An 18,347-nucleotide genomic window follows, 5' to 3' on the forward strand; every position below is an offset into this window, starting at 1 on the left:
CACATTCAAGCGATAATAAGTTAAAAATTAAGGACCACTGAACCATTTTCCTCAAGTGAACATAAAACTTGTCTGATCCCCCACAGACCCCTGAAAGAGTTCAGATTACCAATCAGGGTGTAGAAAGTGTGCTCCACTCTTAGATGAGCTACAGCCAAACCCTTCAGACTCTGCACCACATCAGTCCAGCCCTGCCCTAACATCTGATTCTTCCTGGTCCTTCAGATTGCTAATTTAGCAGTTGCAAACAAAAAATTTATCAGAACAAAGTAAATGTTTTTCTTACTGTGTATTTAGGCCAAAAAACAAACAAAGGGACAGAAAATTTCTCCCTGAAAGTTTCCACCCATTCCTGCAGTATGCTAAATAAGCCCACTAATCGGGGACAAAGGACCAATAAATGTTCTAAAGTTTCCCTTTGTACACAGAAAGGACATCCCTCCCCAGTGCTTGGATCAAGGTGAGCTCTGTGCCTGTTTGTGGCTATTGCTCCATGTATAATCCTCCACTGGAGTCAGCCATCCATTTCTCAACAGGAGGCTTATACAGGAACCTCCACCTGACTTTAGGGGTACAGTCTGAAGCCAAAACCTCATTCCACCTTGACTCCCTGACTTCAACCAGAGAGTGAATGTTCAGCACCTTCACTCAGCTGCAATAAAGCTGCTTCTTCCCACAAGAGCTGAAGCTACAGAGCACTGGTGTTTTCGGGGAAAGAAGCAGTCCACTCTCCTCTCATCACTCCTCCACAGGTCAGCTAGAGAACAATTTATAGCAAACACTCTCAGTGGCACAGACAGGGACTGCCAGACTTTCTCCACAATCCTCCTCAGCACTCTGGAGGACCTAATGTTAGTGATGCCTCCAAGCGTTTCCATTGATGCTTTTGTGAGATGGCCCCCTCTGTGCCATCTGTAGTCTGAAGGCTGCGGTTCTGGACAGAATGTCTTTAAGTCCTTGTCCTCCCTCTGCCACAGGGAGATACAGAACCGATGCTCTCAGCAAGTGCTGACCCGACCAGAAGAAGTTCACCAGGAGCTGCTGTACCCCTTTCACAAGGCCTGCATAAAAGAGCTACTGGTCTCCAGTTTTTTAAAAGGACCGAATCTCCCTTCTTAGATAGCAGAGAGAGAACTGCATGCCTACAGGAAGCTGGAAGTATCTCTTTTTTAAAACACCCTTAAAAAATTTCCAGAAGGTCCTGCCGCAAAACACTCCAGAAGTGTTTAAAAAAATCTGATGGTAAACTTAAGGTGTCCTGATCCTCTGAACTCAGCTGAGGAAGCCCCTGCAGAAGCTCCGCAGCAGCATGCACAAGGCTGTCTGCCTTGAACAAGTCTGTGTAGAAGTCCACTGCATGCTTCTTCATCTCAGCTGGATCTGTGGTCACCTTTCTATCAGGGAGAGGAAGACACATCATTTGTTTCCTCTGAACAAATGACTTATCTAAATTTGAAGAAGAAAGTGGTTGGTGCATCCATGTCCTCTAGTCTGGTGAAGCATGCTTGGGCTAATGCTCCTTTGGCTCTCTCTTGAAGGAAGGAATTCTTCCTGCAAGCCATAGTTCTGCTGACCAGTTGTGAGACAAAGGTGTTTTCCAGGTCTCTTATCTCTTTCTCTAACTCCTGCACAGTTCTCTTGATGTTAACTGTGAAATTGGATACATTGTTGACAAAAAACCCTAATTTGAGCCTTTCCTACCTCCCACCGAGTAAAGGAAAGAAAATTATCTTTCCTAGATCTCCAGTAAGCCCAAAACAATATGAAATTTTCACAAAAGTTAAGATCATGTAATGGTTTAATGTTAAAATGCCAAAAAGATTTTGGGTTTCAAGTGAAGGATAGAATCAGCTCCATTAAAACTAAATGATGGTCCGTAAAAGCAATGGAGAGGATCTGACAACTCTAACAGTAAAGGAACCAGATACATAAAATCTGTCTAATCTAGCTGCACTAACTCTACCATCTGATATTTTGACCCAAGTGCACTGTCTGACTGAAGGGTGTTTCATCCTCCACACATCAACCAAATCAGTTTTCTTTAAGACATCAGACAGAGGATGACTGAAGCTGTGGCTCCTCCCATGTCCTATCAAAAGTAAAATCAGTACAACAATTCCAGTCTCCAGCTGGTACAATACACTATGTTGGATCAATGCTACTTAATTTTCTTTTTATATTTTAAAAATCCTTTCACACTCAGAGCCTTGGTTTGGTGCATAAACATTAATAAAACTAAAGATAAACTCCTGTATTTCAGCTTTCACCATAAGGACTCTGCCCTTCACCATCTCTGTGCTGGATATAATGTTCACATTTGAAGTACAGGAAAATAAAACTTCTACTTCATTTATGCTATCACTGTTTTTCCTGTTGAAAAACTATATCTAGTCTTTTTTGCTTGATTATTTCTCTTATTAAGGCTCTTTTTTCTACCTCTCTGCCCCCTTTCATATTTCATGAGGCCTGCATATAAGGAGAAGAGAGACAGACCAGTAAGAAACCAGACAGAAAAAAACAGCAGAGCTGAAACATCCAGTGTTGTATGATCATGGTACCTTTATTTTGAGAGTTTCATTTTCTTTACCATTTTAGCTTTAGTCACTTTTACATCTTTCCTTAGACCAGTGACATGTTTCTTGAGATGTTAACATTTCTTTCCATCCAGTAACCATCTAACCCAACAACTCTCTGAAGTAGAGTGTAGTAACTGACTGAATGAATTTGTCAACATCAGGAAAGTAATCTTTGACATTAACTTTTTTACAAAATGTGTCATCCAGAGAGCCATTTATCTCCTCTAATGAATACAAGTCTACATTCTGAGAGACGCTGTCCACTACAGAACCACTATCAGATTCAGATTCACACTCCATGTCAGTCACATGGCAACCAGCAGGCTTCATTACCTGCTGACCTGCAGCAACTCAGCCTCCTGTACAGCAGAACACTCCGCATCCTGCTCTGACCTCCCCATGTCATCCTCCCTCTGCCCTGTCCTGACCACAGGCTCAGCCTCCACCTCCCCTGCTGAATTATCTTTAGACCCGGAGCTGCCAACACCATCAGCTCCAGATACAGAGCCACCAACACCAACGTCCCCAGCCACGGAGCTGCCAGTATCGGTGGCCCCAGACACAAACCCACCAGCCTCACTCCGCACAGGAGGAGCAACCTCAGGTGGCGTTAGCTGTCTACTGTTCCTCTCCCCGCTGTCGGTCACAGACAAGCAACCCGCTTGTGACCCACATCTCCACACTCAAAACACTTAATGTTCCCAGAACTAGCATACACCATGTAGAACCCCTCCTCATGCCTAACACGGAAGAGACATCCAATGTTTGAGTTGGAGAGTCCAAAAACACAAACACTTGTCTCCGTAGAGATTTAACATGCTTCAGCCTGGCGTCCTTACAACCCAGAGTCACCGTCCAGAATCTGCTCGCAAACCTCCCGAAGCGCTTCAATTCTTGCTCCCGCGCCTCATTGGAAATAAACGGAGGGACCCCAGACATGGTGACCCAGATGGAAGGCACTTGGATAAACTCATCATTTAAGTACAAGCCACTCTCTACGCACTGATTGCCAAACTCCTGCTCCTTCAAAAATACAACCACCGCTTTATTCATGCTTGAGGCACATGAGATGTTTCTGTGCCCCACTTGTTCTCCTACCGCCGACAGCACCTGCTCCACTGTGGTACTGGGCTGTGGCACCACCCTCATTCCATGCCTCAGAGACAGGGATGGTGTCTCAGAGGATGCAATCCCCATCAGAACAGCCACCAAACACACACCAAACCATACTACCAGCAACTGAGAGAGAGAGAGAGGAAGAGAGAGAGAGAGAATAAGGGCCATGTGAAAAATTTATTAGAGTTCTGAGTTTAAAGTCAGAAGTCTGAGATTTAACTCAAATTCTGACTTTATTCTCAGAGAAATGGCTGACCAGTTTTCACGTCACCTTTTAGTAATAGCTCAGCTCGCTCAAGTTTTTTCACATGGTGTGCTCTAAAAAATGCAAAAACTTTTAATGAAGAATGGACAGACTCTTGGGTTACTTCCCACAGGCAGTTCAAAACCAATATGTCTCATGTAAGCACAAAACTTTTGAGCAAATATATCCACTCAAATGATCTGAACTGAAGCCACAGAAAATAAACGATCTAAGAGCCCAATATGATCGATCTGATTTATTTTAGGATGGATATTTTTTCAAAAGCTCTCTGTTATGCATTTTATATTTAAATGCAGCTCTCATTATACTTGAAATGAGAAAAGATTCACTATTACAGTACTTAACATCTGTGTATAATAGAATGTTAGTTTCTTTCATGTTGTTGGTGCTCTTCCACACCTCACATCATCACATCAACTGTATTAATGTTTCTATGCGTTGAAGCAGCAACACTGGAGGCCAAGCATGTTTGGAACAGGCACTGCAATAGTCTTCAGAAGTTTGATAAATACGACCCAGATAGCAGCTAACATTGTCTGCCTCATAAGATAAATATAACATTGTTTCATTTAAGTAATCTAGTTTAATAAAATGCTTAGAAAAGACTCACAGCTAAAGATAGAATATTCACACAAAATATATAAATATGATGAAAAAATGTAAAGTGATTGAGGATGTAAAAGAGCTGGAATAGCAGTATAAAAGAGATGGAGAATTTAAATATTTACAGTAAATATATCGTATAGTATATTAGTGCTGCTGTAAAACAATGAGAGCAATATGAGCTAATGAAAAAGACAAACTTTTCAGCATTTATACACCATTATCCACACTACCAGGCTTATTTATGGAAGTGACAGGAGTTTTCATATACAGTGTATTTTAGACATGTATAAGCATGCAGACGTGTTCAGAGACATGTGTCACCTAAATAGTCTTTTTCTCTCCAGAGGAGCCAATGATGGCCAGCTGCCTGCCCAGTAGGATGGCCCTCCCCATGTCTCCCAGTGGCCATCATGCTGCAGCCGTGGCTGCCCAGGCAGCAGCGGCTCAGGCTGCAGCACAGGCTGCAGCTGCCGTCCAGGTGGCAGCTCTGGAGCAGCTCAGAGAGAAGCTGGAAAGTGGTGAACCACCAGAGAAGAAGATGATGATGGTGGCAGAGGAGCAGCAGAGGCTCATGCAACAAGCGCTGCAGCAGAACCTGCTGGCAATGGCCACTCAGCTGCCCCTCAACATCAAACTCAACAACAGAGGTAAGGTAATTCAAGGGGCTTTGATAAGACTGATCTGAGTTGTTCTGAGATGTTCTCACTGTGTTGGAGTCCCCTCCTTCTTTCAAAAACACATCAGTGAGCCACACTGTTGCAATGGGGGAGATGTTCCTTCATTACCATCAGCACACACAATGTCGTTTATTTTGGGTTCCACACACACTGCCCTGCTGCCAGAAATACTCACTACGGCACCAAATGTATATTATTCCACTGCTGAAAATAGACCCCAGCAATTTCACTATTTCTTCCTGTTTGAGTAATGTTTGTTAAAAAGTCGTTTACGTCTATTCACACCTGGCATTAACATACGCCTCCACATGCGTCTTGAGTGACCACTTCTGATCGGATCTCACTTCCTCGCTCTATATGCAAATAAATTATTTCCATTTGCAAAGCCCAAACTCATTTGTTTTGAACCAGCGAGTGGGTCTGAGCGGGAGGAGGAGCAGGGGTCTGTGTATCTTCTGTCCAAAGCTGTGTTCAACTTGTTTGATAACAGGATAAACAAATATACAATGCCCATCCTATCAATTTACTCTAGCGCCTTGTCTATATATATATATATATATATATATATATATATATATATATATGTGTGTGTGTGTACATATATATATATATGCAAATATAGAGTTATATGCGCATTTACACATGAGGCACAGCAGCATAATTTCATTGATTATTTAAATCTCCAGACATGCCAACAGGATTGGTCAGGATCTAATGTTAATTAATGTTCTGTGTTCTTCTACACATCCAATAAGTCAGCTGTTACACACACAGTCCAGGTTCATACTGTTTGGAGTAAAGCAGCCGTCCTCCTGATAAATCCTGAGCTCATTTTATGTCGAGCAGCGCAGCAAAACTAAAACCTGTAGTTATCAACTTGACAGGACAGAAGGAAACTATCCAGCAATGTTTAGCTTCTGAAATATTTTTTTTAGACAGGCAAGCAAAAAACAAGTTATTTCCTGGTTTTGATTTAATTTCTCTTCTAGTTGATTTGATGAGGAAAACCAGTTACGAGAACAAGAAAAACAGGAAAAAATGGGAAGTGGATTACTTTTTTTTTTTTTTTAATTCACATGAAAAACAGAAAAACAAAATAATTAATTTCTTTATCCTGTTATCAAACAAGTTGAACACAGCTTTGGACCAGGAGGCAGCAATGCGACTCCTGTGCCTAAGCTGCAGGAAAATAGAGGACGTCAGTTGAGTAGGTGGTCCTTCAGTGTGGCCCAGGATGCGTTGCGTTTAGTTAGTTATCAGATCTCAGTGTCTCCTCAATGCGTCTTGGGTGCGTTCACACCTGTACTTAGGGCTGTCCACTTGTGGTCGGATCACCCGAGACACATGTTAATGCCAGGTGTAAACAGGGCCAATGTGTCTACCAATGGGTGATGTGTCAACAGCAGCTAATGGCCCTTCCAGTGAGGCTGTCTGAGATCCCACTGAGAAACGCCTGAACCATTAATGTGCACATAGTTCATCATGTAACATGTATGATTTGAGCTCAGTTCCACAGATGTTATGAAGAAATAGTTCTTCACCACAGGCAGAAGCCGGCTTGTCATGAATAAAAATGCTCATCTGGCCCAGCTTTGGCTTCAGCCAGCATAGCTCATGACAAACCATAAGTCACATATGACTTAATGATAGAGGCTAAAGGAAGAATAAGGGGCCTATCTGCTCAAGTGTGATATCATTTCTGTCTGCATCACTGCCTCTCTCATATTAGTCATAATAGTGGGCTTTGCACTTGATACGTGATGGAAAAATGAGTGAGAATCTTTCTCAGGTCCCACGCTGGTTGTCTGGCTTTGGCCCTCACATATAAACACTGTCATTTAAAGATTACATCCAAACACTATTATTTGTCTCTACCCAGATGCACTTAGATGGATAAAATTTTGTTTACAGATGGTTTGATATCACAGCAGCTCCCTGAGATCACTGTGTGTGCAGTGTTAGTCTGTTTTCTTAAGACATTTCCATTATTTCAGAACCAGTCACATTTATTCAAGCAAGTTTTCCAGCTGCGTGTGTGCTGTGATAGGGTTCATCTATAACTGACATGAACAAATGGCTGTAACATCTTTTGACAGTTCTTTCTCCCCAGAACTCTTTAATAAAGCTCTCCTTATCCTGTCACTCTCTGAATTATCACCAATACTCCACCGGGGCGCTCTACTTGCTTCTTCTGTTCCCTTTCTAAATGCTCATATTGAGTTTTTCTCTCTCTCGTTCTCTGCCTCCTCTCTTGACAGATGATAGACAAGAGACCGCATTGAACCTGTCTACCAACGGCATTAGCAGCATCAACATGTCAATAGAAATAAATGGAGTTGTCTACACAGGTAAATAGAGGGGCCGTTTGCTGATGTAATTGCAGGCAGGAAATTCAATAAGTTATAGCAGCACCCTGGTGCTTAGTCCTCTACGCAATTTGATGTCTTTGCTATAAAATCCATCGTAATGAAGTGGCAGTCCAATAGAGTTAAAAAAGTTAAATATCTCAAAATTGGGCTTGTGGATTCGAGGTCGATGGGGCTTATTGTCTTATGTGCCTGCCTAGTGTGCGTGTGTGTGTGTGTGTGTGTGTGTGTGTGTGTGTAAATGGAGGTAGCTTGTGTCTTGAGGTAATTACTGCCTTTCTACTTTAACATAGGCAATTCATGTCAGGGTATAAGTCTGGTGGCCGTCAACTTCATATCTGAGCTCCCACTCTGAGAGCCAGTGTTCAGCAGTAGAGTGTTGATTTGATCTAGCTCATCCTGCCACCGACTGAAACTCACTTTAATCTGTCTTTATTTTGAGTTCTGCAGATAAGTATGCTGAAATATAACTCAGGACTGTTGACTGTCTATTATTTATATAATACAGGGTTAAATACAATGGTACAAATATCAATATAAGTTTTTAATGGAATTAATAGGTTGTAATTTTACATTTCACATTTTTTAAGATCATATTTATTGTTGATTATGTCTTTAGTAGCAGCTTTGAAAAAGCTAAATAGATAGGTATGTATAGTTAAGTAAACTGTAACTGTAAAACTCGATGGCCAACACAGTCATGTCAAGTGAAGTCAAATTTATTTATAAAGCCCAAATCACAAATTCGTCTCAGAGGGATTTACAGTCTGTACCAGGACAGACAGACATGAAATACATCTCATAGTATATGAGAAGTAGATCTATAATACTGAAAGAGAATCTGTGGCACATAATGGCATATAGTTTTAAAATATATTGTAATAATGTCTTATACATTATACTAACCTGCTGAACATACCTGCAGAGGAGAGGACGGATTTTCTTTAAGCTGTAGTTATAGTATTAGTTTTGATATTATTACATTTTGTCACATGCTGAGAATTCTAGCATCTTTCAAATTATTCTGACAGCATGCATTTCTGTTTGTAGAAAAATAAGAAATAAGACAAGGGGTGCGGTATTGTGTTTTTACTTAAAGCTTATTCATCTCAGTGTCCCTGAGTCAGACCCATGGGGTGAAGGGGAAGGGGTATTTTTTGATACCAGTGCTGGGGGGGAATCAGTTAGAACTTTTCAAATCCTGCACATAGTGACTTTAAAGAGCAACTTAACTTTAAATCCACTGTATATACTATCAACTGATTCTGGTCCCGGTCAGTTCTTTGCCTTTTTCCAGAGCAAATCCGGAAATTCTGTCCTCTAGACTGAAAAACAAAAATCTGTGAAAAATCAGTTACGTTGCCTTCTACACCGCCAAAGTACAAGGGAACATAACGTTCACTAATCATGACATATAAAACAGAAATCAACTGTCGGCGGTGTGGAGAGTTCTATTTCATCCCACCTGACTGCCACAGATGGTAAAAATCCAGATGTTACATACTGCCACAGAACAATAGCTCATACATAGAACTATAGTTACATATGTAACTAATTTAGAAAATCCAATCTGAAGATAATTAAAGAGATTGTGGACTGTCAATTACGAATAAGTGAAACGCAAGCTGCCGGTGTCGACAGATGTATTGATTAAAACGGAGACGGACACATCAAGTGTGGTAGGTTCAAAATAAATCGGTGTTAAGTTGCCCTTTAATTACAAATATTTTTGAAAAACGTGCAGCAGACATTGTTTGACAACAATCAAACTCAAATCTGTTCATAAGTAGGTTTTCATACGAAATTAAAATGAACCTAAACCAATGACTGCCTAGAAGGTATGAAAAAGTGATGTCATTTGTAGTACACAGACTAAAACACATAAAAACACTGGCATGGTCCTTTAAGAAGTGATGCCAGGACAGCATGGAGTTTAAGGCTGAGTTTGACTTGATGTTTGCTCCTCAGGTGTCCTGTTTGCTCGGCAGTCGGCCATAGCAGGGATGACGGGACACCGTGGGAAACACAGCAACTGTCAGACTCAGGGAAAGACCAGTCCCACACAGCTCCAACCATCCTGCTCCTCTTCTTCATCCTCCTCCTCCTCACTGCACGGACACAGAAATTCCTCCCCGTGAGTTTCTAGTCCATCCTCACCTCCTTCTCCTCCTCCCACCCCATCAGGGAGGAGTCGGACACACGATCATCAATACACTCCAGTTGTTTTTGAAGGAGGCTTTCTCTTCATCAGAATTCTTGTAGGTCAGCTAACATCAAGTTGAAAAGCAACAAACTTGTATTCACAGATTAAATACTTTGGGAAGAGATCTGCTCCTGCTCCATTACCCCTGCTCCTCCTGCTCCTAATTAGCAGTGTGTTTCGAGGACATTCGACCTTTGTGTGTTATCATTGTCTCTCATGTCCTCAGAGACACCTGTTCAGTGTGGAACAGCTCAAAAGCATGATCGCTACTCAACTTGAGGTGCAACATGGACGAAGCCAAATGAAGATTCCCACTTGTGCACCAGAAAAAATAAGGTGGCTGAACAGCTAACCTTCTGCAAGGAATCACAGTTGATCTGTTTGTAGGCTTTATAACAGACCTCAGAAACTCACTACTTATAACTAATACCAAAGAAGAAAACAGATCTATGCTTGTTCAACACATTCAGCATTTACAGTGAACTTTAGCACCAATGATCAAACCTGAAGAATATAGCAAGAATACAAACAGACAAAGCACATCTGAGGAGGAAATCACTGTCTAGACTGCATAACAGTTTGTTCTCATCAGAGACTTGTGACAGTATCTCTCCACCATATCAGACGTTCCACTGGACAGTTAGTTGATAATGTGTCAACATATAGGCAGCAACATGGCTAGACAGTGATGTATCTGTGGATCCACGCAGTGACATTAGAAGTGAAAGTGAAGTGTTTAATGTGGATTTTTGTAGTATGGTTTAGTGACAGTAAATTGTGTTCTCTTAAACACAGTCAGCTCAGTCCACAGAAGACAAGCAGCTGCTTTTTGTTTTGTTAGCCTGATAACTAGTCAGCAGGCCAACTGAACCAAGGACGTCTGGTTTAAGTTAACACACAGCGCTATCCACTAGTAGCAAACACAGTGTCCCAATCCATATTGTATACTAATACTATATATATGTTACCAGGATCTGATTAACCTGTTAAAGGCCCCCCCCCACCAGCCCATTAGTTAACCCTACCCCAGGTCTGCTGTGTGTCAGTTACTTTCTGATGATTTGACTATTCAAGGATCTGCACCATGTAAGGATATCAAGTCAAATATGAAATGTATTGAACCTACATTTTGACACAGGGCCCTTATGGGTAGTTGCCAGCTCCACACACTAAACACAGACTAAATATGAACATTGGAAGAAGAAATTGAAGAAAATTAGTAAAATGACGTCAATTGTGAGCCTAGAACACCATGTGAGATTTCAAGTTAGAACACTTCATCAAAGATTTATTACTTACCACCAACTGACATGTTTCCACATCTCTCCAGCCATGGATGTACATATTATGAGAACTGGATACCAGACACCATCTGAATGAAAACTGCTCATACTGCATATATGCCAATGACATTTTCTCTCTTCCTGGTTTGCTTTCGTGTGGTGCGCTCCAATGCACATGTGTATTAGTGTCTCTTGCTGGCCCCTGACCTGTTCTATCAACTTTACATTCAGATGATGTCACACGCAAAAAAATGTTTTTCTGGTCTCTGGGAGTTTTACAGGTATTACAATTTCATGGTTTGATTTTTAAGAAAATACAAGGTAGTAATTGGCATTGTTTGGCAATTTAGGCCTTTCAACAGTTTCCCAGACATCTCTTTTATTTTGTCTGCAGGGAAAATGCTTCTTTTTTAATGTAGTACAGAGGTTGGCCACTGGGACAAACTGGCAGCAAGGCTCATTGCCTCTTCTGTTATGCTGCGTATTAAAAACTGCACTTCACACAGTTAGGATGAGTATATAATATGAATTTGGGACACGGTTATTAGCTTTTCATATGTTAGCCAGTTAGATGTAGCATGAACAACTTTATGACAGGCTAATATTAGCCAAACAGAGCATTCTTCACATGTATTACTGATGAAATAATCTGTTCCTGGTTACAAACTGCCCAAAAATGATCAATGTTATGTTAAGACAGCCATGGTGTTCATGTAAAAAAAACAAAAAACAAAAACAAAAGAGCTGTTCATAGCTCCTGCATAATGGCCATTAGAGGGAGTATGACATCACTTGGAAGCCCTTATGGAAGGCAGCTGAGGACATTAATTTATTCTTTTTTCTAGGTTTTCTAGGTTTTCTTCAAAATAAGTCTCATGTGATTTTGACATGAGATTACGAGAACACATTGTTGTGATCATAAAATGAATTATTTGTTGAGTGAAGATCACAAAATATGAATACATAATTATTTTGAAAAAAAGCTTGTTAGGAAAGATCACAGATCATCCTGTTCTGTACAAGCATTGTTCCGGTCCAGTGCTTTCCTCTTTCATTAGGGTAAATATTGCAACCAACATCATTGCTTCACTGTTGTGGTTGTGGTAAGAAATACTTACAAAATCTCTGCTTAAGCTGAATGTGGTAGAGCTGCAGCACACAAGATTGCATTGCTCTTTGAAGAAATCTTCCACAACGCACATTGACTAAAACCAGGACCACTAGTGACTAGACACTAGCAGCGATGTTGGTTAATATGATAAGACAGAAGCACAAAGCTGATGTGATATTGATGGGGAAATGACAGAGCCTTGGAAAGAAAACAATCAAGAGAGTCCTCGTGTGGCACGGAATTCTTAGAGAAATGATGGTAACAGGAAAGGGTAGAGCATTTCAGGCAGTGGGTGAACAGAAATAGAGGTGACAGCAGGAAATACAAAGACTGGTAGCCTGTAGGAAAGAGTCATCAGTCACACAATGGTTTTATATTGTGAATAGAATCCAGGTTTCTTTTTTTTAAGTAATGCACTTGTGTCCAACATCAGAGAACTTCTCCTTTCATTTCTTTCATTTTCTTTCTCTCTCTTTCTTTCTTTCTTTCTCTGCTTTCATAAAAATATAAAATATTTTCTTTATTGTGAAGGGTAATGGGAACCAGTTTGAAGATATATGGTTTTTTATTGAGGCAGTTAAAGCTTTTAATTGCAGATTTTATTTATTGTTTTATATTCAGTCCTGCAAACGTTGCATTCAGTTCCACCACTTTGTTTGCAAACCCTTTTTAAGAGTCTTCTTGAATGCAGATACCTCACCAATCTACCTGTATATAATCATAGTAAAGTATGAATACAAGATATACCTCATCATTTATTTTTATTGTACAGCCACTTGAAAATCAATGTTTTTCTTCAACAGATCACTGGATTTTTTTTTTCATATTTTGTATGATTATACCAAAGAAGGGAATATTTTATTGATACACATCTACCTCATTTGTTATAGACTGTGCCAACAAGCATGTCCACAATCTTAATTGCCAGTGTATCCATGCTGTTTCATATTCATGTATTTATGTGAACACAAAATGCTTTTCAGTCAAAGAAAAAGAGATGGATTATATTAGAGAATCAAGCAACATGTTCAAAGTGTTTTTTACATTGGGTGTTGTGCCGGCGCAACAAAACAGTCTTTAGTGAGACACAGTAGGACGCTTGTCAAAACTGTTGAAATCTGCATGAAAAAATATAGAGAAAGACAGCACCTTGCACCAATGGATGCCAACCACAAATTTCATATTTGTCATCCAGTTTGTCATCCATTTGTTATTTGTAGGACCCAATGATGGCAATGTCAGTCGGTCATAGGGTTGAAGGGTTTTCTGTAATTTTAAAATCATTGCTTCCCAGGAATATGACTCTTTTCCCAGGAATACATGATTTCTTGCTATTAATACAGTTTGATTAATGCATAGAACTGCAGATGTTTTCTGGAATATTCTTATGTTTCTGATTTCATATACATTAGCTTATGAGGTCATATTTTTAGTAGAACAACACTGTGAGATGCAGTTAAAATCTCAAAAACAGTAAATGAAAGAAAGTGAGCTGAGATTATTCTGTCATACATACTGTTCTGAATAGATCAGGCAGGCTTAAAAGACCCCGCTGCAGCAGAAAATTGGATCCAGTCATATTGTAATAACAGTAATTCAAGGTTGCACTTCAGTGTTTAGCAGTTGCGTGGCAGTGATAATGAAGTTTGGAGAAGGTGTCTGAAACACACAGCTGAAGACATTTAAGCATACATTGTTCAAAATCTGCAGGTATTTTTCCCGGTAACAGAGATTTGATTTTGGGGAGACTTCCTGGGAAATATCAAGATTGCAATTCTCAGTATTCCACCCTAGGGGATCTGTCAACCTTTCTGGTCAACGCTTATTTCCAGAACAAGAACACAACTACTGCCCCAATTTCCATCAAATATGCTATGGATGTTCATGGTTCCTTGAGGGTGGTTCTGATAGATTGCGATGATTCCCTGACCTTTCCTCTAACATCACCATCAGGCCAAAAATTTCAGCTTGCACAAAAGTAGATAAAGATATTACCGTTGAATATACTGAGCTTATTCATGCTCCCCAGAGGATGAAGCCTTTTGATTTTAATTACACATGATGTGTCTTCAGATTCACCACTCTTAAAGCTCTCAGAACAGTCTTGTCGTGTGCTTTCTTGAGAGCTGCTGTCTCCTTCTCTGTGCAGTATTTTTCATACAGATTGTTCATAGATGTTGATTTTAGCCAAATGCTAGACCTAGTTCAGTTTCATGATGACAGTGTAACGCTCCCGGCTGATTACTGGTGATGAAGCTAATAATACACTGTGTGACTGTGTGTATAGATGGTGATGTTGAAATTGTACAAACACAATCATGCAGCAGAGGACAATCCTCAGCCACTGCGATGAGCTGAATTCTCAGCTGTCAGTTAAGCTGTTGAAGGTGGTTGTGGTTTATAATTCTCATGTTTACTTGAAATGTGTTCTTTAGCAATCACACAATTTTGCAGGTAGTTAGAGCAAAGGCCCAGGAAAAGGTCACTTCCTTATACACAGACTTGGTGTCGCATCCTTGAGTACTGAAACCATAGAATCAGCTCAATACGAATGGACTTGAAGTTTTGTTTTTTTCAAGCAGCTGGGCTAGACAGACCTCTATCATCTGGGAAGTCTGGCATGACAGCTCCAGCTATGGTAGTGTTTGTATTGTCCTGGCAAAGCTCAGGTCTTCTCAGACCTCAGATAACTTAATTATTATCTATCCCAGAAGAATACAGACATGTTTATCCATCATGAATAGAGTTGTGATATGGACAAAGGTATTTAAGCCATTTTGGTTTCTGGAAGTAAAAGTCTCATTTATTTTCTAAAAGATAATGTGAGATGACTGACTGTTGGAACTTGAATTGGATGGACATGAATCTCTCCCGGTTAAGTCATCAGTACAAAAAGATGAACAACTGTGAAGGAGAGAAGTCAACCAAGACCAATACCAAGCGGTATTTCAATCAGAAACCTCCAATAAGCAGGCTTATATGTTGTGTTTTTCACTAACATTAAGATGATACATTGCACAGGTCTGATAAATATGAATTTAAAAACTGTGGCACAGTGTGTTTTTCTCATTGTAAAGTGTTCTCAGTTTTCTACAGAAGAAAAACAATTGCACTGGTCATTTGTCGAATCCCCAAGGATCTGAAAAGGACCTCTTGTGGCCATACAAATTATGACTTTTGTCTTTCCGAAGCAAAGCATGTGAAACTGTTCACTTATTGTCTCCTGCCAGCTGTCAACTTTGGTTTCTTTTGACCATAACCACAATTGTTCTCTAACCTTAACCAGTTGTGTTTGTGCCTAAACTTTACCAAACCTTAACCATAAAGTTCAGATCAGACCAGATTCTGTCACCCAACAAACATTTGTAATGATGAAGTTACAGTTGTTCAAGGAAATTTCGGTCACTCAGAGGCTTAGAATGTTGAAAATACAGAGAAAGATGTTTCCTATTACAGTCAATACAAACAAATACTCAGTCAGTGAGTGGGGAAGAAATCCTGCACCATCTTTGCTTTTGACATGTATAATTGTATGTATTGACTTTAATGGAAGACCCTCTGTGGTCAGATTGAGTCAGGTTGTTTTGTTACTTTACACATACCTCGTTTCATTTTTATCCCACCATATAAGTTTCTAATGAAATTGCCTTTAGTTAGTATTTTTAACATTCTTCTCGTAACAAATTTTGTGAATCTGAGCAATGCGATCATGATGATGGTCCTTGTCAGGGCTCATTCAAGAACAGAAGTGCAACTGTGTATTTTTCTGCTTCCATGATCCAAATGCTTCTGACTTAACAGATTCTCTGTGTAAACGCAGCACTGGCACAGTCTATTCCTCCTAACTGTCTTTTCCCCCTCCTGTACGTACTGCTGAATGATGCTAATCACTGAATACTTAAGATGACTGTGAAGCAGCTGCATGGAATCACTGGCCTTCTTCTCACCAAAGAGTTTTTCAAACTGTGACCACACTCACTTTGTTTTTTGGGTATACCCAACAGAAGAGCAGACAAACAAAGAGAAAGCAACAGGTATGTCTGCAGAAGTAAAATTTTAAAAAAAGAATTGACTTATGTAATCAAATAACATGTTGTTTACATTGTATTTTAGCTATGCTATGCTGGTAGTTTTTAGACACTAATGGCTTTATTAGCTGTGTATGAAGCTTTAAATGTTTCTTTTATTTCCCTTTTGTTCATCTTGGATGAATCCAGTGCATTATGGGAATGCTGGATTGTGGTGCTCAGGGGTTAAAAATGTACAAAAAAAAGGTGAAAGATTTTCCTGTTTTGCCATTTGACTTGTAGCGTATTTAGAAATAAAATCATGCTTTTAACTGCAGTGAACAGCTGTCTGCCTCATTTTTATTCTTCTACATTGTAATACTTTCATTCATAATTGAGTATGTTTCAAAACATCAGCAGCTAAAAACCATTTTAGATTTGGAGGCACTAACAAATTCAGGTCCATGTTTCTTTATATTGAAGAAATGGACACAGCCAACATCTCACAATGAATCTAAAAATACAGAGAAGGTCACAGATAGACTGTATACGCAGTATGTCAGTATAGTAGTTGTATGTCGTATATACAGTATGTCATGATTCCTGCCTCAGTCCTGTGTCCCTACCTGTTGCCACCTCCCCAGTGGCTTTCTCCCCTCTCGCTCCCCGTTTGTATGATTGTGAGTGGAGACAGGTGTGCTGAACTCAGAGTGGAGCCCCACCAGCTGCAACCCATTCCATGATCAATATCTCTACTTATACTGAAGCCTGCCAGATCGTAGCCTCTGCATTACACTTCAAGCCATTATCTCATTGTTGCCTGTTTTCCTAGTTTAACCCTGTCTCCTGTTACCCGTAGTCCCATCTGCTCTGTCTGTGGTCCCTGTCTCCTGTCTCTCGTCTTGTCCCTGCAGTCCCCGGGGCTAATGTTAGCTGGGAGGAAAGTGTGAAGAAGCAGCTGGTCTGATGGGCAACTGAGTGAAGTGGAGCCTGCGGAGGAAGCATCGGGACCGTCAGGGTGACACAGTCAGGCGGCGGAGGAGAAGGTGACATATCGGCCTCTCATAATCAGCAGAATTTGCCAATGCCGATATTTCATTTTAGAGCTTTTATTGGCCGATATCGATGACGTGCCGATAATATTATGCATCCAACTCTACAGTTAAATGTTAGCTGGTAAAGTTATCAAGCTGTAGGATGTCAGAGAGTCCACTTTATCCATGTATGGATAAAGTGGGCAAAAACAGACAAGAACACGAGCACTCTTAAAAAGAAAATTCTTCAAGGTAAAAAAAAAAATAAAGATAATGTGGTAATTCAAAAAGCTGTTAAATCTTAAACCAGCTGCAGTGAAGATTGGTGCCTAGTGGTGACCCAGTGATGCTGTTCAAATTTGAGATCACATGACGCATTTCTTTGGCTCAACTAATCAGCTCACGACCTCACAGACACTGCCTGTCATGACCCGATAAACACTGAGACAAATTTAAAAACTGAAAGTAATCGTCTGCAGAAGCATAAGAAAACAAGGCCACCTTGAAGTATTTGAATTCATATGAAAGAAATAATTATTTCAAACGTATGTTTAAATTATTTCATCTGCACCATGAATTTGAGAGTTTTGTTTGAAAATATTACAAAATATTCTTCAAACTAGTGATTTTCTTTACAAAAGGGAAAGCTGCTACCTTTAAATAGAGTAATATAATGGTGTCTGCAATAGTATGAATATTACTGTGATTTTCTACAGTACCATGTCTTATTTATTTATTGGGACCATGTACAGTGTTAAACATAAATGTTACCATTTGATGTACTGTACCAGAGTTAGCTTATAGCTAATTTTTGTCTGCAGTCCCTTCGGCAGGTCACAATTAAAACATAGAATAGAACAGTAACAAACAGTACAAAGCAAAAAACACACAGGACACACAAAGTTTCACACAATAGCACATCACATACACCCACAATATTAACTAGAAATTAATAATGTAAGCTTGTCAAATTAAAAGCAAGATTATTTGCATTCATGAGAAGACCATGAGATAAAGTGTAGAGTCAGTGGTTACAGAGCTGAGTAGCTTTTACCAGACCTTTTAATTTTGTCTTAAACGTACTGATGGAACTGTAGCTCTTC

General features: G+C 40.0%; 1 protein-coding gene and 1 long non-coding RNA gene across 2 annotated transcripts in view; both read left to right on the forward strand.

The window, feature by feature from the left end:
* arid3c (AT rich interactive domain 3C (BRIGHT-like)) overlaps window positions 1-10,800 on the forward strand; it is a 137,209-nt gene extending 126,409 nt beyond the window's left edge. Inside the window, exons 6-8 of the mRNA XM_044363657.1 lie at window positions 4,908-5,210; window positions 7,499-7,588; window positions 9,575-10,800. Of these exons, the coding sequence (XP_044219592.1) occupies window positions 4,908-5,210; window positions 7,499-7,588; window positions 9,575-9,744 (563 nt within the window). The 3' untranslated portion in view covers window positions 9,745-10,800. The remainder of the gene's footprint in view (window positions 1-4,907; window positions 5,211-7,498; window positions 7,589-9,574) is intronic.
* An 18-nt stretch (window positions 10,801-10,818) lies between these two features.
* Window positions 10,819-16,547, forward strand: LOC122990343. Its single transcript, XR_006405327.1, has 2 exons — window positions 10,819-14,369; window positions 14,402-16,547. It is a non-coding gene; the product is annotated as an uncharacterized LOC122990343 (long non-coding RNA).
* The last annotated feature ends 1,800 nt before the right edge of the window (window positions 16,548-18,347 follow it).

The sequence above is a fragment of the Thunnus albacares genome, chromosome 2 (genome assembly GCF_914725855.1).
Source record: "Thunnus albacares chromosome 2, fThuAlb1.1, whole genome shotgun sequence".
Lineage (NCBI taxonomy): Eukaryota > Metazoa > Chordata > Actinopteri > Scombriformes > Scombridae > Thunnus > Thunnus albacares.